General features: G+C 49.3%; 1 protein-coding gene across 15 annotated transcripts in view; it reads left to right on the top strand.

Moving 5' to 3' along the window:
* The window catches only part of ST3GAL3 (ST3 beta-galactoside alpha-2,3-sialyltransferase 3), a 464,990-nt gene that overhangs the window by 407,739 nt on the left and 43,792 nt on the right, over positions 1-13,459 (top strand). For 14 of the 15 annotated variants that reach the window (XM_050961194.1, XM_050961191.1, XM_050961192.1 and 11 more), the window contains one exon: positions 9,305-9,451. The exons of the other annotated variant lie outside the window; for it this stretch is intronic. In XM_050961194.1, the coding sequence (XP_050817151.1) occupies positions 9,305-9,451 (147 nt within the window). The remainder of the gene's footprint in view (positions 1-9,304; positions 9,452-13,459) is intronic. 15 annotated transcript variants of the gene reach the window in all.

Here is a 13,459-nt window from a genome sequence, read left to right as displayed (position 1 = left end):
ATGAGAGGCTGAGGCAGGAAAAGCAAAGATGCACTTTTGTTTGTCTATGATTCGGGTTCTGTCCGCATGGAGTCAGCTGCAGCCTTGGAATTTGAGCTCCTCTGGCAGGGACCACGTCTTTCTGTATGTTCTGTAGAAGGCTGAGCACTTTCTCGGTACTTAATAAGTGACTAACTTTCTATTTAAAATGGTGCATTTTCAAATTCTGGACCTTTTGGGTCATAAGAGCTACTCGTCAACAACACGTCAGTTCAGGAGAGCTGACCAGCAGGCACCGTCTGACCACCTGAACTATGGGATGTTTAACGCTTTTAGTGACCATTCACCACGGGAACATCTAGAACAGCTCAGCACCATAATAAAGGAGGATCAACTCTCGGCAAAAATTTCACAGCAGTCTTCACTTGATGCGACAGACACTGCATCCAGGTCCGTTTCCACTGCAGTAGTGATGAGGCAAGCTTCCTGGCTTCAGTTGTCTGGGTTTCTGCAAGAGCTACAATCAGCTATGGAAGATTTGCTTTTCGATGGCCAGAAGCTTTTTCCAGATTCCACAGACAACTCACTTCATACCTTAAAGGACTCTAGAGCAGGAGTCAGCAACGTTTCAGAAGTGCTGTTCCGAGTATTCATTTATTCACTCTAATTTAAGGTTTCGCATGCCAGTCATACATGTTAACGTTTTTAGAAGGTCTCTTTCTATAAGTCTATAATATATCACTAAACTATTGTTGTATGTAAAGTAAACAAAGTTTTTTAAATGTTTAAGAAGCTTCATTTAAAATTAAAGTAAAATGCAGAGCCCCCCAGACCGGTGGCCAGGACCCAGGCAGTGTGAGTGCCACTGAAAATCAGCTCGCGTGCTGCTGTCGGCACCCATACCATAGGTTGCCTACCCCTGTTCTAGAGTAACACTTGGGTCTTTAGGGATATACACATCTGCAAGTAAAAGGAAGTTCAGCAGGTCTCAGTTGGCACAAAGATCCTGCTCTGCTCAATTTTCCGCCTTCTGTGGACCACCAGAACCACTGGCTTAAGAGGTCAAGGTTTAAAAAAAAAAAAGCCTTGCAGGTACCTCAACTGCTTCAGCCCAGCCATCAACATTGTCCAGACTACAACATCAGACAAATGGGTGTTGGAGGCCATTACTTCTGTTCATTCTATCCATTTACCTCCATCCCAGCCTTCCAACTTCCTCAGGGACCTGTCTCATCATCAGTTGCTGACACAGGAAATCTTACTGCTCCTTAGTCTAGGAGCCATAGACCCAGTCCCACTTCAACATGGGAAAAGGGTTCTATTCAGGGTATTTTCTGATACCCAAGAAGAACAGGAGTTGGAGGCTGATATGAGATCTCAGACAGCTGAACAAGCACGTCTGACATCTGAAATTCAGGCTGGTGTCCCTAGCAGCCATAATTCCCTCCCTTGAACTAGGGGACAGGTTTGCAACCCTTGACCTGAAAGACGCATGCTTCCATGTAGCTATTCATCCTTCTCAGTTAAAATTTCTTTGTTTCACATTCAGTCACAATCATTACTAATGCTGGATTCATCCTGCTGCCTGTCATCCTCCCCAAGGGTGTTCTCCAAAATCATGGCAGTCTCTCCCTACCTTGACAACTGGCTCCTCCAGGATCGGTCATGTCAGGAGGGATGGTCGACAGTTCAAACAACAACTTAATTATTCCAAAGTCTAGGCCTGCAGATAAATCTCGAGAAATCTATCTTGACCCCTATGTAACAAATTCTCTTTATGGGGGCATTTTTGGATTTGATCATGGACTGAGCTTATCTCCCTCTCGACAGGTTCCTTACACTAAAAAGGAGTGCAGCTCAGCCCTCACGTTTCAACAAGGGCACATCTGCAACTGCTGGGGCACATGGCAACTTGTGTTTTGTGACGCATAACACCAAGTTGTATCTTCAGTGTCTCCAGAGGTGGTTTAGGACATTTTTGGACCCAGCAGTCTGACCAAGCAGGTATCAGTACCCAGCCGGGTCCCACAGTCACTCACCTGGTGGATGAATCCTTTCAAGGTTTCCTGTTCAACCAGAATCCCCCTTCGGTCATGTTAACATCAGGCACTTGCCCCTTGGGATGGGAAACACACAGACCAAGGCAAATGGACACAACAGGAACAGCGCTTGCACTTCAATCTGTTGGAATTAAGAGCCATCAGAAATGCTTGCCTGCACTTTCTTCCCCTACTCAAAAACAAGCCCATCAAGATCATGCCAAACAACACAGCATCCATGTATTATATCAATTGTCAGGACAGAGTGCAGTCCCCTTCACTCTGCACCAAGCGACAAAGCTTTGGCACTGGTGCATAGCTAATCATCTCGGCTTCTGACCTCCCAGCTACACAAAACACCATGGTGGGTGACCTCAGCAGACATTTCTCCCTAAATTGCGAGTGGAAGTTTTGATTCTTCAGTTCTCAACAAAATATTCCTAGCCTGGAATTTCCAGACATCAACCTCTTTTGCCATAGCAGCCAACATAAAGTGCAGGAAATTGTGTTCCAGAAGGCGACAAAATCCCCAATCTCTAGAAGATGTTTTTCTAATTACATGAACAAAAGATCTTTTTTATGCATATCCTCCAATTCCATTGCTTTTGAAGATCAGACAGCACCACGCCAAAGTCATTTTGATTGCACAAACTTGGGCAAGACAACTTTGGTTTCCTTACCTCATCAAACTTACCTCTCACCCTCCATGGAAGCTCCTGATCATACCTCAGCTAGTATCTCAGAGTGTGGGTCAGATGCTTCATCCCACTCTGGACATTCTGTAACTGCAAGCTTGGCTCCTCAGTGGTTCTTGGGACTAGAGATTGCCCGTTCATTGGAAGTACAAAAGGGACTTTTAAATAGCAGAAAGGAAACTACAAGGCATACGTGCCATGAGAAATGGAGAAGATAACTTTGGTGTAATGGGTGCCATCTTTCTCCTGTCCATTTATCCCTTTCCTCAATTTTGGATTACCTGTTGGAATTGAAAAAGGCAGGCCTTTCTATGAGTTCCATGAGGGTTCATTTAGCTGCTGTAACAGCTTTCTATGTGCCAGTCAAAGGTTTTTCAGTATTCATGTGTCCAAGCACAGCGAGATTCCTAAAAGGACTTATCAATCTTTTTCCATACATTAGAGCCCCTATACCACTTTGGGATCTCAGCCTTGCTCAGCTACGTGCTCGCTGCTACATCTGTCTATGAAGATGGTGTTTGTGGTGGCTATCACTTCTGCTTGAAGGTTTGTGGAGACGGGGGCTCTAATGGCAGACTGTCCTTTTACTTTGTTCTTCAACGAGAAGATATCTTTACAACCCCTCCACAGTTTTTATCTAACATATCCCCTGAATTTCACATCAACCAAACTATTCACCTTCTGAGGGGGTTTCCTAAGCAGCATCAGTCCATACAGGAGTGTGCCTTTCATATGCTAGATGTTAAGAGGGCATTAACCTTTCATTTGGATAGGACTAGGCCACTCAGCAAGACCTTGACCCTTTGTTTCTATTGCAAACAGGTCTCAGGGAGCAACTGTCTCCACGCAGAGGTTTTCTGAGTGAATCTCTGGATGTGTTCTTGCTTGTTATGGTTTTGCTGAGGTTACACCTTCCCTACGAGTGCCTGCACTCTTCTAGATCACAGTCTACGTCTGTAGCCCTACTCAAAGACGTTCCAGTTGCTGAAATCTGCAGGGCTGCAGCGTGTTTCTCAGTGCACCCATTTTCCGACCTCTGTGCCCAGTTCATGCTGCAGGATCAGATGTGGCAGCGAGCAGCACAGTTGTTTCTTCAGTGACGGACTCTACTGTGAAACTCCCACCTCCTTAAAGGGTTACTGTCAGGGAGTCACTTAAAGTGGAGCACCTACAGGGGTGCTGCTCAGAGATGAAGGAGCGATGAGTCACCTTCTGCAGTAACTGCATTCCTCTGTGGGTGCTCCACTTGCCCTTCTGCTTAGAGCTGCCTCTGTGGGCTTCGCTATAGAGAAGGAACTGCGGGTGCTTTGCCCACACAGCCCTAGATAGCCTCAGTACAGGGCACAAGGATGTGTTGGGTGCACGCATGGGCTGAACAGGTACTGCTACCGGAACTCTTCGACCAACGGCACTGGGGCACATATGCACCTGCAGTGGAGGTGGAGGGACCCACACCTCAGAGAACTCCTGTGGAGCACCCAGAGGGGGACCCACACCTCAGAGAACTCCCCTGGAGCACCCAGAGGGGGACCCCCACCTCAGAGAACTCCTGTGGAGCACCCCCAGGGGGGCCCACACCTCAGAGAACTCGCATGGAGCACCCCCAGGGAGGCCCACACCTTAGAGTAACCTCTCCTTTTTCCCAAAGAAATACGGTGACATTAAGTTACTGTATCAGTTGACGTCAATGTTAATATTCCGTTGTATTTATGCTGCTTTTCAGAAATGTTTTTTAACAACACTTGTCCTTTTATTTAAAGACAAAGATAATGGAAATATTTGGAAAATTTAGTATTTCTTTAACTGAACTAGGTAAAACCCCATAAATGACTGGAACTCATTTAACATAAGAAGAGTGTCAAGTATTTCAAAAAACAGATTTACAGCACTCATTTCCTTCCAACCCAAAAGGCAGTGACACGGGAATGACCCTGGCAAGGCATTAAGAGCAGTAAGAGATTTCACATGCAACAATTAAAGTTCAGTGAAAGTTTCACTTGGGTCCTGTTGCTTTTCAACAGCACAGGCTCCGTGGACCCAGGCTGGTGGGGCATCTGGTACTTCCCCGTGTAAACTTGCAGGCTGGGAATGGAGAGCGAAGGGAACTGTGCAGTAGACAGGGTGGCATTTTCTCTTCGGGGACAAGGGACAGGAGCACAGCCGCCAAATTCCACAGACAGCAGGGATTCACGGGGGATGGAAACGCCAATCCCTTATAGGAGCACCCTGTTCTTCTCTTCCTGTAACGTAGGACAGTGTGGAAGGAACAGGCATCTTCTAAGAACATGCTTCCCTGGTCCCAGTGAACCCCCAGAGCTGCAGTGCCTTAACAGACCAGAGCTGAGAGGTGCTTCCACTGGGTCATAGATCTTGGGAGTGCTGCTATATTGGGGCGCCTCTGTACTTTGGAGAAGAGATGGGCTGGGGGGCACCCACAGGATCCTAGGGCCTTCACTGTGGAATTGAGAGCTCACTTCATTTTTTAATGGAGGGAAGAAAATCGGAGACCCGGGGCTTGTCTGGGGGCAGACAGAAGAGTTAACATTCATCTTCAGTGAGTCTCCTGGTGGCGGCAGGGTTTCACGCTTTGAGATTGTGATACTGTAGCTCAGCTGCAGTGGTGTAAACGCATAATGGCTGCATATTTCTCTTGGCTAGCTGAGCGCCACAGATGTGGGGGACTGAGAACATGGATTTAGTTGTTATTTAGTTTAATATGATGTTGCAAGGGAACTATATAGACCAGGGGTTGGCAACCTTTCGGAAGTGGTGTGCCGCATCTTTATTTATTCACTCTAATTTAAGGTTCCGCATGCCAGTCATACATTTTAACATTTTTAGAAGGACTCTTTCTCTAAGTCTATAATATATAACTAAACTATTGTTGTATGTAAGTAAATAAGGTTTTTTAAATGTTTAAGACGCTTCATTTAAAATTAAATTAAGATGCAGAGCCCTCCAGGGCTGATGGCCAGGACCCGGGCAGTGTGAGTGCCACTGAAAATCCGCTCACGTGCCATAGGTTGCCTACCCCTGATATAGACATTGCTGCTTAGTTAATGTAAAAGCTGCTGCCACAGAGTCAAGTCTTCTAATTTTATGTTATTTTAGGGGCATACACAATTATTTTTCTAAAGACTGTGGGTCAGTTCTTAGTGTAATGGGACTAGACAGATGTTGCTGGTGTAATGTTAGAAAACAAGAAATCTTTGGGGGTTGTTTGTTGGGGTTTAAAGAGGAGCAGCCAAAGACGTGCTCAGAAATCCTCATGACAGGGACAATACAGGAATTGTACAAGTTACACCCAAATAGGTACTTCGCTCAAATTTCTGTGACCAGGAGAAAATTCACCTTTTATTACTAAAAAGCGACACAGAGTCCTGTGGCACCTTATAGACTAACAGATGTATTGGAGTATGAGCTTTCGTGGGTGAATGCGTCTGACGAAGTGGGTATTCACCCACGGAAGCTCATGCTCCAATACGTCTATAAGGTGCCCCAGGACTCTGTGTCACTTTTTACAGATCCAGACTAACACAGCTCCCCCTCTGATACTTCTGTTACTAGAATCTGTATATTAACAAGCTGTATGCAAACAGAATCAGAATTGTGTCTAAAAAATGTAAAATTGTGAGAGTTTGGAAATTCCCAGTGAAGATTGTGTGTGATGATCAATTCTCATCAGTTTATAAATTTCATACCAGAACATTTGCTCTTATTTGTTTACTTGGCCAATAAAAATCCCTGCAGGCAAAGGCCACAGGGTGAGAGGGAGGAGGGATAGCTCAGTGGTTTGAGCATTGGCCTGCTAAACCCACAGTTATGAGTTCAGCCCTTGAGGGGGCCACTTAGGGATCTGGGGCAAAACCAGTACTTGGTCCTGCTAGTGAAGGCAGGGGGCTGGATTCAATGACGATTCAGGGTCCCTTCCAGCTCTCTGAGATAGGTGTATCTCCATACATTTATATTATTACCCCATCGGAGTGGGGCCCAGGTAAGTGGGGGCAGAGTCCGGCCATCAGACTCTTTAACAGCTTTGTGTTCTCATGAACGTAACTATTTTCCTGCTGCTAACACACAACGTGTGCGTGTGACACTGCAATGAATGGAACTAGTGTTACTAATGGACAGGGCTTTATGGGAAGTACATAGAATTGTGGGGCTGGAAGGGACCTCGAGAACTCACATCCAGTCCTCTGGGCTATGGCAGGACCAAGATCATCCGTGACAGGCGTTTGTCTCACCTGTTCTTGGAACCCTCCAATCATGAGGATTCCACAACTTCCCTTGGTGCCTGTCCCAGAGCTTAACTACCCTTAGAGTTAGAAGGTTTTTCCTAATCCTAACCTGAATCTCCCTTGCTGCAGATGAAGCTGATTACTGCTTGTCCTGCCTTCACTGGAGGTGGAGAACAATTGATCACTGTCCTCTTTATAACAGCCCTTAACCTATTTGAAGATTATCATTAGGTCACCCCCTTCAGCCTTCTTTCCCCAAGATTAACCAGGCCCAGGTTTTTTAACCTTTCTCCATAGGTCAGATCAGGGTTTCTAAACCTTTTACCATCTTTGTTGCCCTGCTCTGGATTCTCTCTAGTTTGTCCACATCTTTCCTGAAGCCTGGCTCTCAGTGCTCCAGCGGAGGCCTCTCCAGTGCCAAGTAGAGCGGGACAGTCCCCTCCCGTGTCTGGATGCTTTGCTGGGGAGCTTGGAAAAAATACATTCAGGTTCCCTGTTTGTTTCAAGTGGACACCTTTCTAATGGCATTAGGCGAGTCTGAGTTTAATAAATGTTATTTTAGTCACCTGCAGTTTTTGCCCTTTCACAGGTACCTCCAATACACTACAAGTCCCAATAAACTGCTGTGCCCTCCATCCTGCCTGAGCCAAGGAGCTGTGCTCTCAGGTGCTGCTCCGTGAGGAGCAGGTCGGGGGAAGTCTTTGTGTGGCAAGCGCTGGTCACATTGAATAGTTCTTTGCCAGGACAGTGATGCCAAAGAGAGGGCAGAATAAATCAATCTCTCACAGTCTCTTGAGCTTGAGAAGAGCTGGGCTACTGAGCAATAGGCACCTGCCTGGGGAGCTCTGTCAAGCAGTGACTTTACTCACCTTGCATGAGGACATCACTGAGGCCTGGCTAAACGTGGCAGTTGTGCTGTTTTAACTAAACCGGGGTAGTGAGAGCAATACAACACACTGGGGAACTCAGGTTGCCAACTTTGCAAAATTTAAAAACCGGACACTCCAGCAGCAGTGTGGGAATCTTCCCTGCCCTGCCTCCTCCCCTAAGGCCCTGCCCATGCCCTACCCCGCCCCGCCTTGTCTGAGGCCATGCCCCCTGCTCGTTCTCCTTCCCGCGTTCCCCCATCTGCTCTTCCCCTCTTTCCTACCAGGAGGGACTCACCTGTGGAGCCAGGGCTGGGAGCTGCAGCCACCCGATGCAGGTAGGAGATGGCCCAGGCTGAGTAGGGGCTGGCACAGGTGATGACCCAGCACCTCCCCCACATGCAGTAAGCAGACTTTGGGAGTCCAGTCAGTTGGTCTGGCCGGATGCTGTCAGGTCCCCTTTTCGACCTGGCTGTCCTATGGGGGCGTAGAGTGTTTTCCCCTGCCCGTTTCTTTGTGGTTTCAGTCTTTGGATGGGTGCATTTAGGAGCAGAATGGAAAGACGAAGAGAGGGGGGGTAATGAGAAGAGAGTGTTGGGTCAAACTGATCAGTCCACGGGGGAGACTGTTTGAAGTGAAAATGCAGGAAACACTCTGACACCCTCTGTGTTCTCATTCCCTGCGTGGACTGTTCTGCAGCTGCTCTGCTGACTTGAATCTCTGGCTGGCTCCTCCCTGCAGTTCTTTCTCTAAGGCCACATGGCTGGGGAGTCCTAGTGCCCCCTAATGGGGGGTTCCCCCAATCCAGAACTGTGCAGGGATGCTGGTGAGGAAGGGGTACTCCTGGCTGGCCCAGTTCTGCTCTCCCCCTCCCCCCAGTGCAGCAGCACCTGCTTCAACTGCTTTGAAAGCTGCTGAAGTTGAGACTCCCCAGAATCCCTTGTGTTACGGTCCCCATTCCGCATTAGTATTCCCCCTCTGTTATCTGAGAACTGCTCCTGGATTTAGAACAGCCGCTCCATGCTTATGGCTATTTTAATCTCTGAAAACAAATTTACCCACTTCCAGCAAAGAACTGACCTATTTCGTGCTTCCTCTCCCAGCAGTACTCACTGTCCTAGCACCAAGATCCAGCGGCTGGAGAAGGGAGGTTTAACCCTGTGCGTGAATCGCTGTATTCGTGCAGGAAAGGCCGAGCATGGTCACCTGAGCAGGAGCCTCTGCTTGTAGCTGGGTGTTTCGGGTGGCGCTGGCTGGCTGGGAAGGGAGCAGCTACCTGGCAAGCTGGGTGTGGTGGTGTTGTGCCTAGGAGACCTGCGTTTCTCTACAGATCCAGAGGCTGTTGACTCTGAGAGTTGGCACTTGGCAGCTGAGGTGCAGATGTGGCTGAATGCCCTGCAGAGGCAATATCTGTCCCAGAGCCATTCACTGGAAATCAGTTCGGAGGATGACAACTAACTGTCTATTCCTTCTTTTCCCCACCTCAGAACATCCCCACCTTGGGAAGTGTCGCCATCACCATGGCACTGCACAACTGTGATGAGGTAGCAGTAGCTGGATTTGGCTATGACATGAATTCACCAAATGCACCACTGCATTACTACGAGAGCGTCCGGATGTCTGCCATAAAGGAGGTGAGGCGCCCGGTGCTAGCTGAGCCTCCTGAGTCCAGGACTGTGAAACTGGTGATCATGGATATTGCTTTTCCTGTGGAGGAGCATGGGCCAAGGGTGGCTGGGCTCCACGCCACTGCCAAGCACACGGCAGCCGGATGTTTACACTTACACTTCCAGGGACACTCTCAAGCATAATGTATGTTACAAATGGGTACAGGCTGCTTGGGAAAGTCCTCTGGCAGACCCGGGGGTGTGATTCCTTCCCCCTCGCAGAGCTAGTGCTGGAGGCCAAAGTAAAGGATGGAAAAGTTACAGATAAATGTAAACTAGAATGGGCTAAATCATGCACTGGTGCTGGGGAGATGTTCTCGATGGGGGCTGGAAGGATTTTTCCATCTATTTTATTACTCTAACCAATATACTTTTTGTCATGTGATCCTCTCCTCTCCGCTCCTCCTGAGAAATGTGCAGGAGAGGACTTTGCTGATGCATGTTGTCTTCCTGCTGGCTGTGAAGCCACAAACTAATATATACACACGTCCTTCCACCTATACAGGAGTATTTGATGAGGCCAGATCTACACTAGAAACTTTTAGTGAGACAGTAATCTTGGGCAGGGGTGTGACTTTTGCAGCATTTCTATACTGATAAAATCCCTGGTGTAGACACAGTTATACTGGCGTAAAAATGGTGTTGCTGATTGTCACGAAGTACCTGGGCGATGCTCTGGAACTGCTCCCCACAAAGCCAGGCAGGACTTTGGGGAGCCTCCTCTCCCTTGGAGCAGACTGTCTTCAGGGCAAGAAGCTCACAGGGCTTCACCTCCTGGGTCTCTCCTTGGAGCATTCAGCATCCTCTGCCCCTCCATGCGCTTCCCACAGCGAGCCCGGCCAGGCGGGGTCCTGGGAAAGCCAGAGGGTCCTGCCCCCCCGCCCCTCCTCCACACTTTGCTGTTAGATGTGACTCTCAGCCAGCCAGTAAAACAGAGGTTTATTTAGACGACAGGAACACAGTCCAAGACAAGTCTTGCCAGTACAGACAACAGGACCCCCTTTAGTTAGGTCCATCTGGGGCCCCCAGGGAGGCCACAGCCCCGTTTGGGTGCCCCTCTCCATTTCCCAGCCAGCTCCAAAACTGAAAACTCCCCCCAGCCTCTCACTCAGCCTTCCTCCGGCTCCTCCCCCAGCCTTTGTCCAGTGTCCTGGGCAGAGGTGTTACCTGGCCTCCAACCCCCTCCTGGGTTCTCAGGTTACAGGCTCAGGTATGCTCCCTTCCCCAAGGCAGGCCGTCCCAGCACAACTCCTCTGCAACCTTCCCACGTCAATACTCCCCACTCAGCATTCACATCTCACAGCAAGAACATTCCCACTTCGTCACACTGGTATAGCTTACTTCAGTCAGGGAACTGGTGTAAGTTACACGGGTGATGGTGCCTTTTTGCCAGTTTGAGCTGTGTCTGCACCTGAAGTGTTTGCTGATATAGCTAAACTTTCCTAGTGTAGACCTGGCTTTGGCCTTTTTAAAGGTATCTCCTGTGGTTTGCCAACTCTCGGGCATGGTGAGGGGACAGGGGCCTGGCAAAGGGAAGGATGGCTCAGTGCTTAGGGGTGCTAAGCTGAGACTTGAGAGAGCTGGGTTCAGCTCCTGATACAGATGTTCATGTATGAAGACACCTTGGATAAGTCACTCAGTCCCTCTGTGCCTCAGTTTCCCTGCGTAGCCACTGAATAAGGGAGCTTCCTTTCCTGATGGGCATTGTGAAGAGAACTATCTTGGGGTGCAAGATCCCCTGTGATGGAGGCCAGCTAGGTAACCTGTGATAGGTAAATAGTGGGCTGTGGCAACTCTCCTTGTTCAACCTCTGAGCCCATCCACTGGCAGGGCTTCTGTTGCCACATGTGGAAATGACCCTAGGATCTACCCCACACCTGTGGCCATGTGCAATGTTCTGCTCTTTCCTACAGCTCTTCCAGGTTGTCCAGCCATCATAGCTAAACCAGAGCTCCCACCATTCTGAGCTCCTCGCCCCATGCCGCAGGCTTCCCATCCTCTCTACATCCATTCCAGACACCTGGTCCTTGCTTCCAGGGCTCCTCCCTGCCAGCCACGCTCCTCTTCCGGTTCTGTATTCTGTCTGCTTCCCCCTGAACAATCTCCTGCCCCGTCCATGCTACCCATGAGTCCTCCCTGGCGCTGCATGCCATACAGCCCCCCTCTCCTCTGTCAGATTCTCCACCGTCCCGCTGAGTCCCCTAAATGCAGAGCTGCCTGGGAACGGGCCCGCTGGGATTGTCTGACCCAGGCAGCCCCAGAACTCTGCTCTGTATGTTCCTGCCTCGTGCTGAGCTCCGTGCTTTTGTCTCCCCAGTGCCTTGCCACGATCACTTTACAGTAGAAACTCTTCAGGGCAGGACCCGTGTTCTTACTTGAGCTGTGAAGTGCCCAGCATACCTCTGACCCTACATCCAACTGCGATCTAATGCCACAGCCCACAGTGCTGTGTGGCTGCTGCAGAGCCACCGGGGTGCTCAGCTCTTCCTCACAGACAAGGACTGTTTCCTGGCCACGGCCAGTTAGCTCAGCTCAGTGCTCCTGCCGCAGAATCATTGCTGAGCCCTGCCTAGGGCAGGCTGCGCTGGAGAACATGGATGCTGCATGCCAGGCCTCAGCAAGCCACCATGGGCATTGCTGCCTCCATTGCTCTGGTACAAAACAGCCAGAGAGAGATGCTCAGCTCTCTGCTCTTGCATGTTCTCCATACGCTGCTGTTACACGTCACAGGAATTTAATTCAGGTGTGTAGGGGACTCCCGCTGGCGACGTCCTGGTGAGTCACAGAATGTGGCAGTAGAGCAGAGCTATCTCCAGGGAGGTAGCAGGAAGCTGCACTCTGTAGAATGGAATGAGCCCAGGGCTTTGCTGTGTCACCATTAGCAGAGTCTGGGATGCAACTGCACTAATGTGGAGAGTCCTGTCATGAAAACATCGTCTTCTGCTGGAGGGACACATTTGTGACAACTGCTAGCAAGGAAAGTTTTGTCTCTTTGTGCATTTGGCAGCACTTTGTGCAGAATCTGATTAGCTGTTTTGTTCAGTTGCCCTTCCTGTCTCCCATTTAATGACCTCACTCTCTTGCCATGTCCTGCCCCGGGCATGGGGAAAGCTCACTGGGGAGCATGCCCTGCCCCAGGCCCTGCACTGGGGTATTTAATCTCTCACCGATAGAAGCTAGCCCAATAAAAGGCCCTCGCCCTCCTCCTCTGTCTGAGTTTGAGGCTTGGTCTACACTACGCTTTTAAACCGATTTTAGCAGCGTTAAACTGATTTAACGCTGTACCCATCCACACTACAAGGCCCTTTATATCGATATAAAGGGCTCTTTATATCGGTTTCTGTACTCCTCCCCAACGAGAGGAGTAGCGCTAAAATCGGTATTACCATATCAGATTAGGGTTAGTGTGACCGCAAATCGACGGTATTGGCCTCCAGGCGGTATCCCACAGTGCACCATTGTGACCGCTCTGGACAGCAATTCGAACTTGGATGCACTGGCCAGGTAGACAGGAACAGACCGGCGAACTTTTGAACTGCATTTCCTGTTTGCCCAGCGTGGAGCTCTGATCAGCATGGGTGGGCATGCAGTCCCAAATCCAAAAAGAGCTCTAGCATGGACCGTACGGGAGATACTGGATCTGATCGCTATATGGGGAGACAAATCTGTTCTATCAGAGCTCCGTTACAGAAGACGAAATGCCAAAGCGTTTGGAAAAAAAAATCTACAGGCTACACAGTGCTGCGTGACAAGCGTAACGGGAAGCCAGAGACTCAAATGGACCCTCATGGAGGGAGGGAGGGAGGGTGTACCGAGGACTCCAGCTATCCCACAGTCCCCCAGCAGTCTCCGAAAAGTATTTGCATTCTTGGCTGAGCTCCCAGTGCCTGTAGGTTCAAACACATTGTCCGGCGTGGTTCAGGGAATAGCTCGTCAATTTACTCCCCCAGCCCCACGTGAAAGAAAAGGGAAAAA

The sequence above is a fragment of the Gopherus flavomarginatus genome, chromosome 7 (genome assembly GCF_025201925.1).
Source record: "Gopherus flavomarginatus isolate rGopFla2 chromosome 7, rGopFla2.mat.asm, whole genome shotgun sequence".
NCBI classification, from domain to species: domain Eukaryota; kingdom Metazoa; phylum Chordata; order Testudines; family Testudinidae; genus Gopherus; species Gopherus flavomarginatus.
Note: the sequence above shows the minus strand (reverse complement) of the source record. Positions and strands in the feature narration are given on the sequence as shown.